General features: G+C 36.1%; 1 protein-coding gene across 1 annotated transcript in view; it reads left to right on the forward strand.

Annotated features, from left to right (window-relative positions):
* Positions 1-3,058: 3,058 nt before the first annotated feature.
* Positions 3,059-14,408, forward strand: part of LOC106672668 (allatostatins) — a 135,291-nt gene continuing 123,941 nt past the window's right edge. The window contains exon 1 of the mRNA XM_014404269.2: positions 3,059-3,162. Coding sequence (XP_014259755.1) covers positions 3,095-3,162 — 68 coding nt within the window. The 5' untranslated portion in view covers positions 3,059-3,094. The remainder of the gene's footprint in view (positions 3,163-14,408) is intronic.

A 14,408-nucleotide genomic window follows, 5' to 3' on the forward strand; every position in this document is an offset into this window, starting at 1 on the left:
GTAAGAATGCAGACTGTCTATATTCTAGGAATTGTCCTCATGAATTCCGATAATTGGCTGGCCAGGAGGTGTTGTCTTTTAGCCTGGACATATTTAACATGGTCTTTGATTACATGCTTCACTGTGACTACCCTACAGGTTTCACAATGAGGGGGGAGATTCTCTAGCCATTAGATATCCTTGAGTGTGCCTACAGTGCTCTATTCTCAGACACGTCCTTGTGTTTTGTCGCCCGGCAAGAAGACTTCCAGTGTGCAATATTTAGCTTTATTTCCCTTAGTTTGTTGTTATTTATCTCGACCCATGCTTCTTGCCATTGCTCGCACCTATTTTTTTTCTAATTTGTGCAATTATACAATATGAACTTATTTTAAAGGCAAGAAGCAACAAGTGTCATGGCTGTTTTGAGACTTTCTTGAAAGCCCAGACCCTTGCAAGCAGAGAAGATGAAGCCACAGGCATACCTGAGTACCAGGCCAGCCAGGCAGGGCGGAGAACCAGGGAGGTGGCGGCAGATAGGCTGACCGTATCTTCTTTTTCCTGGACGTGGATGTATGTGCCATCATCCAGATCCCTCATGTCCGAGTTCCCATTCTGTGAGAACCATCAAATAGCCTGCCCAGTTTATATCGTAGGTCTTTTTTTCCTCGATTGTTGTTTGTTGTCCGACCTTCCCACTTATGCCATTGTAACTCCTTTTCATTGGCTTCCTTGGAAGTCTTGACGTCGAATGCATTTCATATTATATCGGAGTGCCTAGAAACCTACAGAAAAATAACTTTTATGTTCCGTTGAAGGAGATGATTCAAGGCGAATAGGTTGTACGATGGAGCAATAGGAAAAACCGTCTTCCAAGGCTGGAGGGCGGGTAACGAGACAGAACATATAACCTGTCACTTTCTGGACATATGATTTTAAGGGGTTTGTCGACAGCTCATCACTAAAGTTAGTGCTCAGAGGTTGAAGGAAAAGTAGTACTGAAAATTTAAAAACTCTAGTGACTACACGATTGAATGAATATATTTATTTGCGTGAGTGGTTTAGCGTGTGTGGGCACGGTCTGTGGAATACCGACTTCTGACAAACCTGCCAAAACAATTAGGTTAATTAGTTAGTGAATGCGTGAATTTTACTTATGTGAATGTATTGTTTGGCGTGAAAGTTATACCATGCTTGGCTCTATTTGTGATGAAATATATAGAAAAAACACACCAAAGTAGTCTAGGTCATTTAGTTTTTTATTTATTTGCAGTGTGATAGGGGATAGTCACTAGTGTAATATAAAAAAAAAACCCTAGTGACTACACTATTGTGTGTTAGCATGTAAAAAAATCACCTCAAAATTAACCAGTGAATACATCAAAATCTCCAAAACCCGGGGAAACACAACAAACTTGGGTGCCAAGGCACAGAGGAAATTTGGGTGACGAGAAAACAGACAGACTGGCCAGACGCGGATCTGCAAGATCATACATAGGCCCTAAACCTACTTGGGATATCAAAAACAAATATAGAATCCTCCATCGCAGAATGGATCAAAACAAAACAAAAGGAGAACTGGATAAACTTTAGTGGCGTTAGACACAGTAAACATTTGATGAAACAACCTTCACCAAAACTGGCAAAATCACTCCTGCAATTGGAAAGGGCTAAACTCAGAGAAGTGATAGGAATACAAACTGGTCACTGGCATCTGAGGAAACCTCATATACACAACGATACCATCTGCAGATTATGCAATGAAGAGGAGGAAACAGCCATCCATATCATCTCCAAATGCGAAGCAACAGCTCAATGGAGATTTAACCTAACATACGAAAAAATCTAGGGAAATGAAATTGTAGCAGCGACAGTCATTGGCCTGACACTTCTAAGAAGAAGGATTGAGACTATTGCACCGAACTAAGGAACAGTGAAGGTACAATAAGCCAGAAGTCTGCAGTGCCTGGGGAACACAAATCCTCCTTATTACCATACCATACACTATTGTGTAAGTGTATTTATTTGCGTGAGTGGTACTGTGTGAATGAGCAAGGTCTCTGTGGAATATCGAGTACCCAAAGATCCTTCGTTGAATTAGGTTAACTTAGTGTAGTGAATGCATGATTTTTACTGCGTAGTGAAAGTATTTATTGGCTTGAATGAAGGAAGGGCGTCAAGGGGAAAAACACCTTGCAGGTTAAGTTGTACATAATTTTTGCGCAGCTGTAGGGATGGGGTTTCAGCATAATTTCTAGAGCTCTTGGGTCCCGCCAAGCGTAGATTATGAAAACGTTTTAAAAGTGTGAACGTGTATTTTAATTGACTGTTTAATCACTTGTGGAACGCCTAAATTGGAAGATAGGCGAAGAAAGGCCTAATTTTGTAGATGTACCTGCAGTAATTCTTTAATTATAACTAAGCCTCTTTATCAAAGAGATATAGAGTAAAAAATGGCCTATAAAAATATGTTAAGTTAAATTCAACATTTTAGTCAAAGAATGTAAAGAATTTTTGTAACTATCGCTAAATTAAAGCCTAAATTAAGCTAAGAAATATTTTGTCTATAACTTAAACATTGATCATACTCCTCCAAGGAAAAATGAAAGCTTTCTAAATTCACAGCTCAGTAAAGTGTTATAAAATGTTCAAAACATTATAATATATCCCTTAATCGGTTACGGATGAGTTTTTATTCAATTACATGCTATTCAATTGATTGAAACGTTTTTCAATTGGATAACTTCACTTCTGAGAATCTCTAATGGCCCATAGAAAAACTCTCTCATCCAAATAGACCTTGTTTATCCAACAATTTTGTAACAGTTGGGCATGCTGAACAGAAGTTAATGGATTAAATAACATAACTTTTTATTTGTGTTAAATTTTCAGCTGGTCAAATGTGAAATATTTATACGTTTATGTTTTGTGTTTACGCCACCCAACCGAATTACACCTCCAATGAAGACGAGTTTTTTTTTCTTCCAAGGGGGATGAAATCTTAAAGGATCGTAAGAGGGTAGAACCACGTGTTTAGTTATTGGTGGAAGGTAATTAGACAAGGGGGTCGGTTGTGTAAGAGGATCGTGGTGGGGATGCTAGAGGGTGGCGGGGAATGTTGTTATATAAGGGTGTCTGGCTGGATCCTCCCCCTCAGTGCATATACCTACGTCGAACGTACAGGTGGGTACCAACCCTTTACAATCACACGCCTTTCGTAATTATCGTTGAAATATACAGTATGCAGAAAAAAAAAACATGAAACGCACCTAATATCAATAATCAATCTTGAGTTCTACTAGCGTCGATAGTTGCAAGAGAGCATTTTTTAAATGAAAAAATTACTAAAAAATTAAACCTGTTTTGGGATAGACAAAAAAAACTATATTTTTATATTATCCATGTACGAAATAATCCTGAAACATCAATTAAAACTATATAATTTTTATACCGATGATTTTTCATCTGTCTTTTCCATGGAGAAAATGTTTTCACCTCTTTTTAAATCACGAATCTTTACCCGTCTCCTTTTTTTGAAGGTTAAAAACTAAATGTTACTTTAAACAAGAAGTAATCGGGTTGTGTTTAAAATGGACCGTACTGGATAGAAAGATGTTACCAGTACGTCTCGGAGCCATCCAGAACTTAATGATTTTCTTATACTGGAGGAAGATTCTGGGTACCTTTTGGGGCATTCCGTATTGGCTGGTTTTACATTTGGACAAACGCGAAGAGTCGTGTTGTCTTTGGACTGGAAGAAAATCTGGATGAAATAACAGTCTTAAAATCGCATGGGCTTGTTTTTTTTGGGTTGATTTTATTCCTAGGACATCTAGCTGGCGAAAATAGAGCGAATAAATTATTGGAATGCTGTGGTTGAAGGCTGAGGGTGTTTTTTCAAAAAATCTGAGAAGATACAAACGGAATTACCGGATTTAACCCATTGTATTTCTATATTGCTTGTCAGGGGGGGGAGAATGAACAGTTTCAACGCCCCTAGAATAAAAAAGACCCGATTTGGCCGTCTGGTTAAAAATTGTACGCGTCTACCTTATCTTAAAAAAATATGTATATATTAAAAAAGAACTGTTTTTGGTTTAGACTTAATTTAGTTTAGGCTAAAAATGCATTAAAACAACATAATTAACATAATGGTGGCAACGTCGGTACGCCTGATCACCTTAGAAGCTCCCTAGGACCAACAGCACTGTCGATATTTGGCCCTCGGAGGATTTGACTGGTAGAAGAAGTGTCTCCATCACCCGATTAAGAATAGGCCATGCGAGGTTGACATAAGGACACTTTTGAGACAAAGCCTGAGTATGTGTCAGTCTTGGTTGTTTGATGTGTCCCTCCACGGAATGGGCTCCATATAGAGAGCGAGAAGTTAGGCCACCCGATATGAGAATTGTGCTTGGTCACATTTGCTTACGTTCATTTAGATTCTCCATTTGCCGTACCATAGGATGAGGTGACTTTGCAGATAGGAGCTTACAACATATGGGCTGGAATAAAAAGAAAGTCTTGCCATGTTGTTGGCAAACGTGGAGATAACTGTGTTAAGGCAGTAGGAATGGCAGTAGTGCACATTGTAAAAATAATCCGGCCAAGGATTTTACTTTTTTTATATAAGAGGAAAGGGATGTTCCCTGACAGAGTTGTATTACTTAAATATCTTTTATTTCTTCTGTTGTCAGCTATCTGGGCACTTTTGGGCCAAAGCCCGTGTATGGGTCCGGCATATAGAGAAAAGTTGCTCGATGTGTCCCACTTAAGTGAATGGTGCAATTCCTTGGCTCTATATAAAGAGCGCGTAGGTAGAGAATTTGTCTTATGCACGACAGCGAATATCTGGGTCCCCTATAGAAATAGGAATTCTTTACTCTATATAGTACCGATTTTTTTGTGTCCCAAGTGTGTGTCGAGAGTAAATATATTTATTAGCCTGAATGAGTAGTGTGTGTTGTACAGATATTTTTTAATCATGCATATTACCCAGAGAAGACGTTGGAGATATATTTGTTTTCACCCAAAATTCTTTACCTTTTAATTGGTTGTCTAGAAAGCGGAACGGGGAAGGTCTGGAGAGTATAGATTGTTTAAATAGATTGATTGTTCGAGAGGACAACGTAGAATTTTTTTTATGGACTTATGTTTTATATATTAGCCAGAGAACGGTACTTGACAATAACTTTTAATATTGATGGATCATTAAATCGCCACAATAGTCATTACTGATCAATCGTTCAAACAGGTGAGGTTGATCATCTAATCGCTAAATGTACCGAGGAGAATTTGGATTAAGTTGCATAAAATATAATTGCCAAAACTTACGGTTTTCCGGTATACAGCACCGACCAGAGTTAAGTTTCGTAAATTGTCACACAATTTCCTTGACATTATATTAAATTTACATTGTGATCGTGCGTATTAGCCGGAGGAGACGTGAGACAATTGCTTATGCGTAATTTTTTCGTATTTCAGCAGGCATCTAGGATCACCAGATTTCTCGGGAGGCGCAATGAAACGACTATAAATCAGACTGCTAAGAATAATAAAAAATAACTTTCAAACGTGACTATTTCAATATAATTAAAATTATAAAGCTGTCTCCTAAAATAAAAGAAATTAATAAAAAAAAAAAAAAACGGAAAAACAAGATACTGAACATTATGGCTATTTATTTTCTAAATTTATTTTTCAGTCGAGACTACAAAACTTTTCATTTAATAAGCGGTAAATTTAAGGTTATTATGATTCATAAAGGAGCCACAACATGAAAACCCGTTTTTATTTTTCCAGACGTTTTCTATATTACTATTTGAATCGGTTGAACCCTAAAAAAGAATAAATGAATAACCTTCCATATTTAGGAAAATCAAAATTGAATCTAATAGCTATTTCTAACAGTGAAATTAACTCCTTAATTAACAATTAACACAGCGCTATAAAAAATGTCTTATTCTTTATACATAATTTAGGCGTGATTATTGAAAAAGAGCGGGAAAAGAACATAAAAATAAAGGCAAGAACAGCAGGAGCGGTGTCATTACGTGGCATGAAAAAACACATAAAAGTTTCATTAGAGGTTTGTTTCAATAGGACGCTGCTACATTTCGGCTAAACTCGATTTTATATTGGAGAAAAAAAAATTGGCATATGCAGGGTGTATACATTTTTGAAATTTTTTAACCACAGGTTTATTAATTTTTTTTATATTGCCTGAAAATTGTATATCAATACTTTTGGTTGGAGGACCGCTGTAGCCCAGTGGTTATCTTGTTAGATTTTCGGCTCGTACCGACTGTAACCTCACTTCGTTGGTTCGAGTCCCACCATCACACTTTCCTTCCCACATATAAGCGCATAAGCGTAAGTACCGTTCTCTGGCTAATATATAAAACATAAGCCCATAAAAAAAATCATGAGTCTATAAAATATAAATAAATATTCAGCGCTATCCTCAAGTTGTAGAACAGGAACAATAACCGCTCCATACTCTCCAGATCTTGCGCTTTCCGATTTTTACTTGTTCCGCTCACTAGACAACCAGTTAAAAGGTAAAGCGTTTTGAACGAAAACTCATATATATCTCAGCTATACTTACCATATGCCTTATCATAAGGCCATTAAAGATATACATAAAAATATTAAAATTTCGTTGTAGGTTTTTTAAAATTAAATAACGCGCTTTGGTTCCTAATACACGTTATCGAAGCAAAGTAATTATAATATTTTCGAAAAAGAAATAAGGCTTTGAAAATGTTTCACATCCACTTCAACATAATTTTAACATAATTTCAAGGAAAAATGCTTGTATGGCAATTGGTGGTTTATACCGGAAAACCATAAATTGCGGCAATCATATTTTATGAAACTTTACCATTCACAATTAAAACTGTACACTATAAATTGACCGACCACGTAGACGATCAACCTCACCAGTTTGTGTGAATGTATTTATTAGCAAGACTGAAGGTAGGGCGTCAAGGTGAAAAACGCCTTGCCGTTTAGGTTGTTCATTGAAGATATGTAGGGGAGAATTGGCCATATATAAATATTTTAGGTTATATTCAACATTCAATTCGATACTTAAAGCAGATAAACGTATATGGTCGCATATAGGGAGCCATTTCATAAGTTGTTTGAAATAATAAGCTTAATTTTGAGCGAATGTATTTATTAGCGTGAACTTTGAATTTTGGGTGTTTGTTATGGAATATCTAGTACCAACAGGCCCACAAATGGTGTTTCGTGACTTTCTCAGTTGTTAGCAATAGGAGGTTATCTAGGGTAGATATGGATTCGAGGAAGGATTGAAACTGGGATGAACGGTATTTGAATAATTCGTAATTCAGGATGTAAAGTAACTTAAAAAAGAATTTAGGATCGAAAACGCATATATCGCGCAACATTTCCTCTGGCATGATCAAACAATTAAAAAATATATGTATATATATAAAAAATAATGAAATTATGGTTGTAACCTTAAAATTAACTTAACACGCTTAAATTTCTAATACACGTAGTAATTATTAGATTTTTATGACAGGTAGTAATTATTATATTTTTCAAAAAAGGAATAACACATTGAAAATGTTTGATTTTACATTCACTCCAATATATGTTTAATAGAATTTCATATTTGACAATTTAATAAGCATAACGCATAACTGTTATAGGCTTTAAATTAACTTAACACGATTAAGTTTCTAACACATGTTATCGCAGTGAAGTAATTACATTTTTAGAAAAATAAATAAGGCTATGAAAAAGTTTCATTTCGCAGTCACTTAAACATAAATTTAATACAATTGCAAGGAAAAATGCTTGTATGAGAATTGGTTGGCTTATGGTTTATGCCGGAAAAACTTAAGTTTTAGCTATCATATTTTATGAAACTTTACCAAAATTTTACGACTATTCATTTCCCGACCGCGTTGGTGATCAACCTCGCCTGTTTTAATGATTGATCAGTAATGACTATTGTGGTGATTTATCACATCAGTATTAAAAGCATCTTCAACGGAAATTCGAAGTTTTCTAGATTTAAAAACTTTTCATCCAGATTCCCCATCTGCAAAATGCTTTTTGGAAGACAATGTTTAGGGTTCTAGTCTGCAATATACCGGCACTATAGGGGATATCTATCGGTGTTTTATTTTACCAATTGAATTATTAGTTTTTATAGTAGACTAAATTATGAAAAGATGTAGAGATGAAAAGTTAATGTATAGCGAGCTGAGGGGAGTCAATCTCGCGACTTTTCGATAGACGAGGATCAACATAAGATCCAATGTAAAACAAAAATGTGGCAAAACCAAATTAAAAAAGAAATCAAAATTTCAAAGTGCGCCACTTTTTTCTGGAACAGTGTAGAAGTGACCTGTTGTTATTTCATAAAGTGTTTTATTCATTTGAATATTCCGTGTCTTATAAGACATTCAAGATAAGGCATTCATTGTAAATGTTAATTAATTAATCTTTGTGTAAGGTAAGAGTCGAGATAAAAAGTGAGTGTCACGAGCGGGATTCGAACCCACGAATTTCGGCTAAATACGCCGCTCTACCACTTGAGCTATCGTGACTTCGATCCACTCGGACACTAACTTCCCATCTCAACCCAACCTTTCGAATTTTCCCTCCTTTTTGCCATTTTTCATTTTTATCTCGACCAATACCTTACATAAAGATTAATTAATTGAAAAATGTTGGTCATTCGGGCCACGAAATCTGATGAAAGTAAATGTTAATTATTTTATCATACTGGCTACGATTTGACGGTGGGATGGAGAGGTTAAGCTTATTTGATTGTATCCAGACGCCGCAGAGGAAAGTGTGTATTTGTCATAAACTTCGGCAAGACCGGGAATTGTCTTCCGCCCCTTTATAACAACGGTTAACAATGACCACACCATCTGTGCCCTTTGAACCTCTAAGAAATAGTCTCAATGGTCATAATATATCGAACGTTATTGGGAATATAACTCAAAAGAGCGCACTGGAACTGGAGAAAGTGGGCTCCACACAAGAGCGAGGGGATTTGATTCCGGTTTTTTTTATAGTGTAGCTTGTACAACAAAAAGTCAATAACATGTACCAATACTAAGAAGACATTATTTAAATTAATTAGATTTTACCTTGCCAACCATCTGTATACATTTCAGCTTGAAAATATTAAATTTGACAAGCAAGCAATTTTTGAGTTTTGAAAGCTAAAAGTGAGGATTCACTATGCAAGAATCAAACTATAAAGTGGATTGTATCGCATGAAATGTCCATTGTTGTTATTACAAGGCATTAAAAAAATTAATCTTTTATGTAAGGTAGTGGTTGAAATGAAAAAGTTAGTGTCACGAGCGGGATTCGAACCCACGACCTTCGGCTAAATACGCCGCTGCTCTACCACTTGAGCTATCGTGACTTCGATCCACTCGGGCACCAACTCCCCATCTCAACCTACAACCTTTCGAATTTTCCCTCTTTTTGCCATTTTTCAATTCGAATCTCGAAACTTATTCCTTTCAACCAAAAGCGTACAAAAAAAAAAAAAAAATCGTGAGATGCGGTCTGGTGTGATGTAGGTTTCAGAAAAACATTTTCTTTATCGTGCCAACGTTTCGATCTTTATTGAGATCCTCTTCAGGGCTCAAAAAAAAATTAAGTAATTGAAAGATGTATTACGGTCAATAGACCACTAAATATAATGGCTTTGAAGAAAATTTAAACAATTGTCAAATTAACTTCCAAAAAAATATTTACAATCTGCAATAAACACTTGTTAATTCTAGCTTTACTTTTATTAGGACATACTCCTTTTAGTTTTAGGATGTTTAGTTTTTAAACATTATTTTCTAATACTTTTTATGATTTCATAGTTGGTCATTTATTACTCATGCTGCAGGGAATATTGGTAGATGACGATAGGAAACTAGAAATAAATTCCCCAAGCACTTCATCCTTTTGCCTTTTTGCACTATCCTAGTTCCTTAGGTCAGTATTTGGATTATATCTTCTTTTAAGGTGTGCTAGGTCATTGAGTGTCGTTTCCTTTCCATGGATTTTTTTGTATCTCTTTTGAGCTGTTCGTTTTCGAAGTTGATATGCGTGGCTGTTTCTTTCTTTTCATTGCATAATCTACATATGTAATCATCAACATATGAAGATGTTTTATAGATGCCAGTGACCAGTCCTATCACTTCTGAGTTTAGCCTTCTCTAACTCTAGCAGTGAGTTTGCCAGTCCTGGTGAGGGTTGTTTCTAACATAAATTTACTGAATCTAGGACCACTAGAGTTATCCTTTTGCCTTTTTTGATATCTCAAACATATATTCAGGGCCTTATTTTTGCAGATCCTCAGATCCTCATAAGCTTTTTCGTTACCTAAAATTCCCCTGTGTCCTGGTACCCAAGATATGATCATGTGTGAGCATGGAATCAGGCGTTTGATGAAGGGTTTTCTAATGAAAGAACTAAAAACGGGTGCTCTATGTGCTAACTGCTAGGAGATTTTTTGTGTGGGGGGAAGGTGAAGTTCAAAAATTGGATTGGATTTGATTTGATTTATATAAGCTCAAATTCGCACATGTACGTACATACGTGCGCACGTCTGTAGCGTTGAGCCTATCACTTCTCGCAGTAATTGCATCTTTCGTAATTTTTTTTTAAAGTGAGTATTCTTGGCTTGAAAATTTAATAAAAGGGATTAAAATTGAATATGAGTGGGCTTGGGGACCACCTTCACGCCCACCGCAAAATCGACAACACATATATTGCTATAAATAAGGTGTTCGGCTACTTCTGTTACGAACGGTGCCAGTACATTCAAAATGGAACGAACAATTCCTAATTTTTTTTTTTTTTTTTAATTTATTTATTTGTTACCTATACAGAATTGTATACTATACAAATATGTACACATGCATGAAATATCACACAGCACAACACTAGCACTAATGCCAGCACTGCACCGGTAGGACACATGCTTTGAGGAGCCAGCCATTGCTGGCACTCAGTTTATATGATTAGGGATCAAGGAGGTCCCGAGGCCATCGTCGGTTGAGGCGTCGTGGTGGGTTGTCAGGATGGGAATGAGTGGATAGGGCTCGAGCCGTGTGGTTAGGATGGTTTGAAAGGTTGGTATGGAAGGTTTGGAATCTGGACTGGATTAGTTCGTTGGCAAAAGGAATGTTGAGGTCTTTGTGGATAGTGAGGTTAGTGACATAATAGGGTGCTTTAACAATTTGTCTAAGGACTTTCGATTGGAAGGACTGGATGCGCTGGATATTGGAAGGCTTGGCAGTGCCCCACAATTCTACTCCATATGTCCATATTGGTCTTAGTAAAGTCTTGTATAGTGTTAGTTTTGTCTTAATTGTCAAAGTCGATTTCGGTCTTAAAAGTCTTCGTAGTAGTCCAAGTCTTGTATTAAGTTGCTGTTTTTTAAGTCTTGTGTGGGGATTCCACGTCAGTCTGCTGTCGAGATATAGTCCCAGGTATTTGACTTGAGTGGAAACTGGTATCTCTTTGTTGTTGATGTACAATGGAGGGCAAGACTGCTTTTTCAGCGTAAAAGTACACTGAGTGCATTTTTCTTCGTTCAGTCTTGTCCTCCATTTTTTACACCAGTCTTCGATAAGCTCAAGGTGTTCCTGGATGTTGGAGGTAGCTTGGACAGAATTCGAGTTGCAGGATAGGATTGCGGTGTCGTCCGCGTAGGTGGTGATAATAGTGTCAGGATGTGTTGGTAGGTCAGCAGTATAAATGATATATAGGACAGGACCAAGGATACTACCTTGCGGTATACCGGCCTGTGTCTGTTTGAGTTCTGAGAATTCATTGCCGCACCTCACTCTGAAACAGCGGTCAGTTAGGTAGGATTTCATTAAAAGGTAATAATGGGAGGGTAGGAAGCGCTTGAGTTTAAAGAGTATGCCTGGATGCCAGACCTATTACCTATATTAAATGGAGTACGTTATCTGAATTTGGCTGGTTTCTAGGTTTGGAAATACTAGTTTAGAATCACCATTGAATGTTTTTCAACTTTGAAAAAAAATATTATTTTTAAAAGTTCTGGCTTCTAAAACGCCCATTTCACGATCGTTTACAAGTTTAGTAATGATCACATCTTATTGGAAATTTAACGTAGTTTTCAATGGTATGAATGGATTTGGATAGTTATCATTGTTTATTTGAAGGAAGGTAGTGAAATCTTAAAAAATCAGAAAAATGGAATAACTCCGAAACTGCTGAGATTCGGACCATAGTTAATTAGGACTTTTTGGTTCTATTTTGAATGTAGAATCTACTTGCAAAATTACTAACACGAGTAGCCGAACACCGTGTATAACCTCTTCGAAAAACAAATTCAGTTATCGACATAAAAAGACAACTCGAATTTGCAAATTTTGTCAAAACCGAATTTAACAAAAACGTTTGTTGCTCCGACTCAGGGTGATTTAGTCAAGCGAAACTATTTGCCATTAGTTGGAAACTATTTCCTAAAGCCTATTTGACTTTTATTCAGTTAGCCGTTAACGCCAACTAAGTTTTCCATCCTGTTACCCAATAATCCAGAGACATCCAATACATTACAGTTGGCAGTTGATTTCTTTTGATAAAAAAAAAAAGGCATTCAATGGTTAAGTACAAGCTTAGTAAATCATATATGTTTAATTTGCCTGAAATCATGCGTCGAAATGAATATATGATTGTATAAAAACGAACGAATATATAAGAATATACGATTCCTGACTCATTTAAAAGCCCAAAAATGTTTTCCTTTCTCAATAAAAGTCAGAAGATGAAGCTTCCAATTACAGGGATGTCGTTTTGTGCTCCATCAATATCCTATATTTTTGTGTCTCCGGTTGACCGATTGAACCAATGAAAAAAAATATCTTGGGGGAATGGATTAAAAAAAAGTAGAACAGTGGACAATAGTTTAATAAGCATAGTTAAAATTAAAACTTGAAATATCAATCAGGGTACTTTTGTTGTGCATTCTATGCAAATTTGACCTCGTAGATACCTTTTTTTAAATATAAATTATCATAGAAATTCTTACAAAACTGTTATGTTCGTAACTGGGTTATGTGAAGCATTGCTGACTTTACATTTATATATTTATAGTCCTTTACATTTATCGTTTTAGACGACGACGAAAATATTGAAATCACAGATAATAATTTATGTCGCGAATAATACTATTCAAAATTTTTTTATTAAATGAAATAATCTTCATCGGCCTCTATAACCTTCTTCCAACTAATAACTAGCTAATTAAAAAAGTTATAGCCTTTTCTTCTTATAAAAGTTTTAGTCCCGGGTCTTAAAAATAAATTCAGCTCATTTTCCAGCTGTTGGCGATTATTAAGCTCCCTATTGCTCATACTATTGTCCACTGGTAAGTCACGTGGGGCCAGGTCTGGTAAGATCTTCCAATCAAGCTTCAATATTACCTTCTTTGTCGTTCTGGTTCTATGATCGCGTTGTCCTTGTGAAAAATTAAACATTTTCTGTCCAAGACAGCTGGTTGTGAATAGATTTCTGCGGTGATGGTCTGACCAACAGGCAGAATTTCGTAGTGCCCGATTCCGTATTCCACCAAACGCAAAACATCACCCTTTGAATATTTGGTGACAGCCAATGGTACGACATTCTGGTGTTACTGTACAGGATCCATTTTTCGTTGCACACGGCAATCCTGTCAAAAATCCTCTACTGTGACCCGTAAAAGAATCTAAAGGCGTTTAGACGCTGATGCGTACCGTCGTTCAATTTATGAGAAACCCATTTGCTCAGCTTCTAAGTCTTCCCAAGTCTGTAAGCTAGAGCGAATAATTTAATCGCTAACTGGCAAGTTCCGGATATGATTTACTTTAATCAAGTTGGAAAGCTTTCCTCAATTTGTCGTCATCGATAACAAAATGTCTACCAGACAGTGGTTAATTTTCAATTTCCCAGAAGCTTTTTGAACCACTTTTGGGCAGCGCACTCATTTATTGTATCATATCAGAGTTTAAATTTATACAATATGCACGCAAGAAATATGGTTTTTGAAGCCATGAGAAAGATAATATTTTATAATATTATTATAATGACTAATTTATTTAAAGGCCAAAATCAATATTGTCACTAAAATAACCAAATCCGATTGACATGATGAAGAGTAAGGTAGGTTACGTGTGTGCCAAGCTTCTCAAGGGGTCAGGTCGTATATTACACTTTGTATCCTGCCTTTCTTGTCCCTTAGGAAAGAACATCAACTAGAATATTTCAAATAAGAAACCCCAAACTGTTAACAGCTTTTACCAAATATGAACTTCATAGATTTAAGTTTAAAGAAATGTAAACGTAGACTGCAATTCAAATTTCAAAATCAATGAACATAATTAAGTTAAATATATATTTATTTAAACCTGGACATT

This window comes from Cimex lectularius, unplaced genomic scaffold, assembly GCF_000648675.2.
Source record: "Cimex lectularius strain Harlan isolate CLEC.00 unplaced genomic scaffold, Clec_2.1 scaffold61, whole genome shotgun sequence".
NCBI classification, from domain to species: Eukaryota; Metazoa; Arthropoda; class Insecta; order Hemiptera; family Cimicidae; genus Cimex; species Cimex lectularius.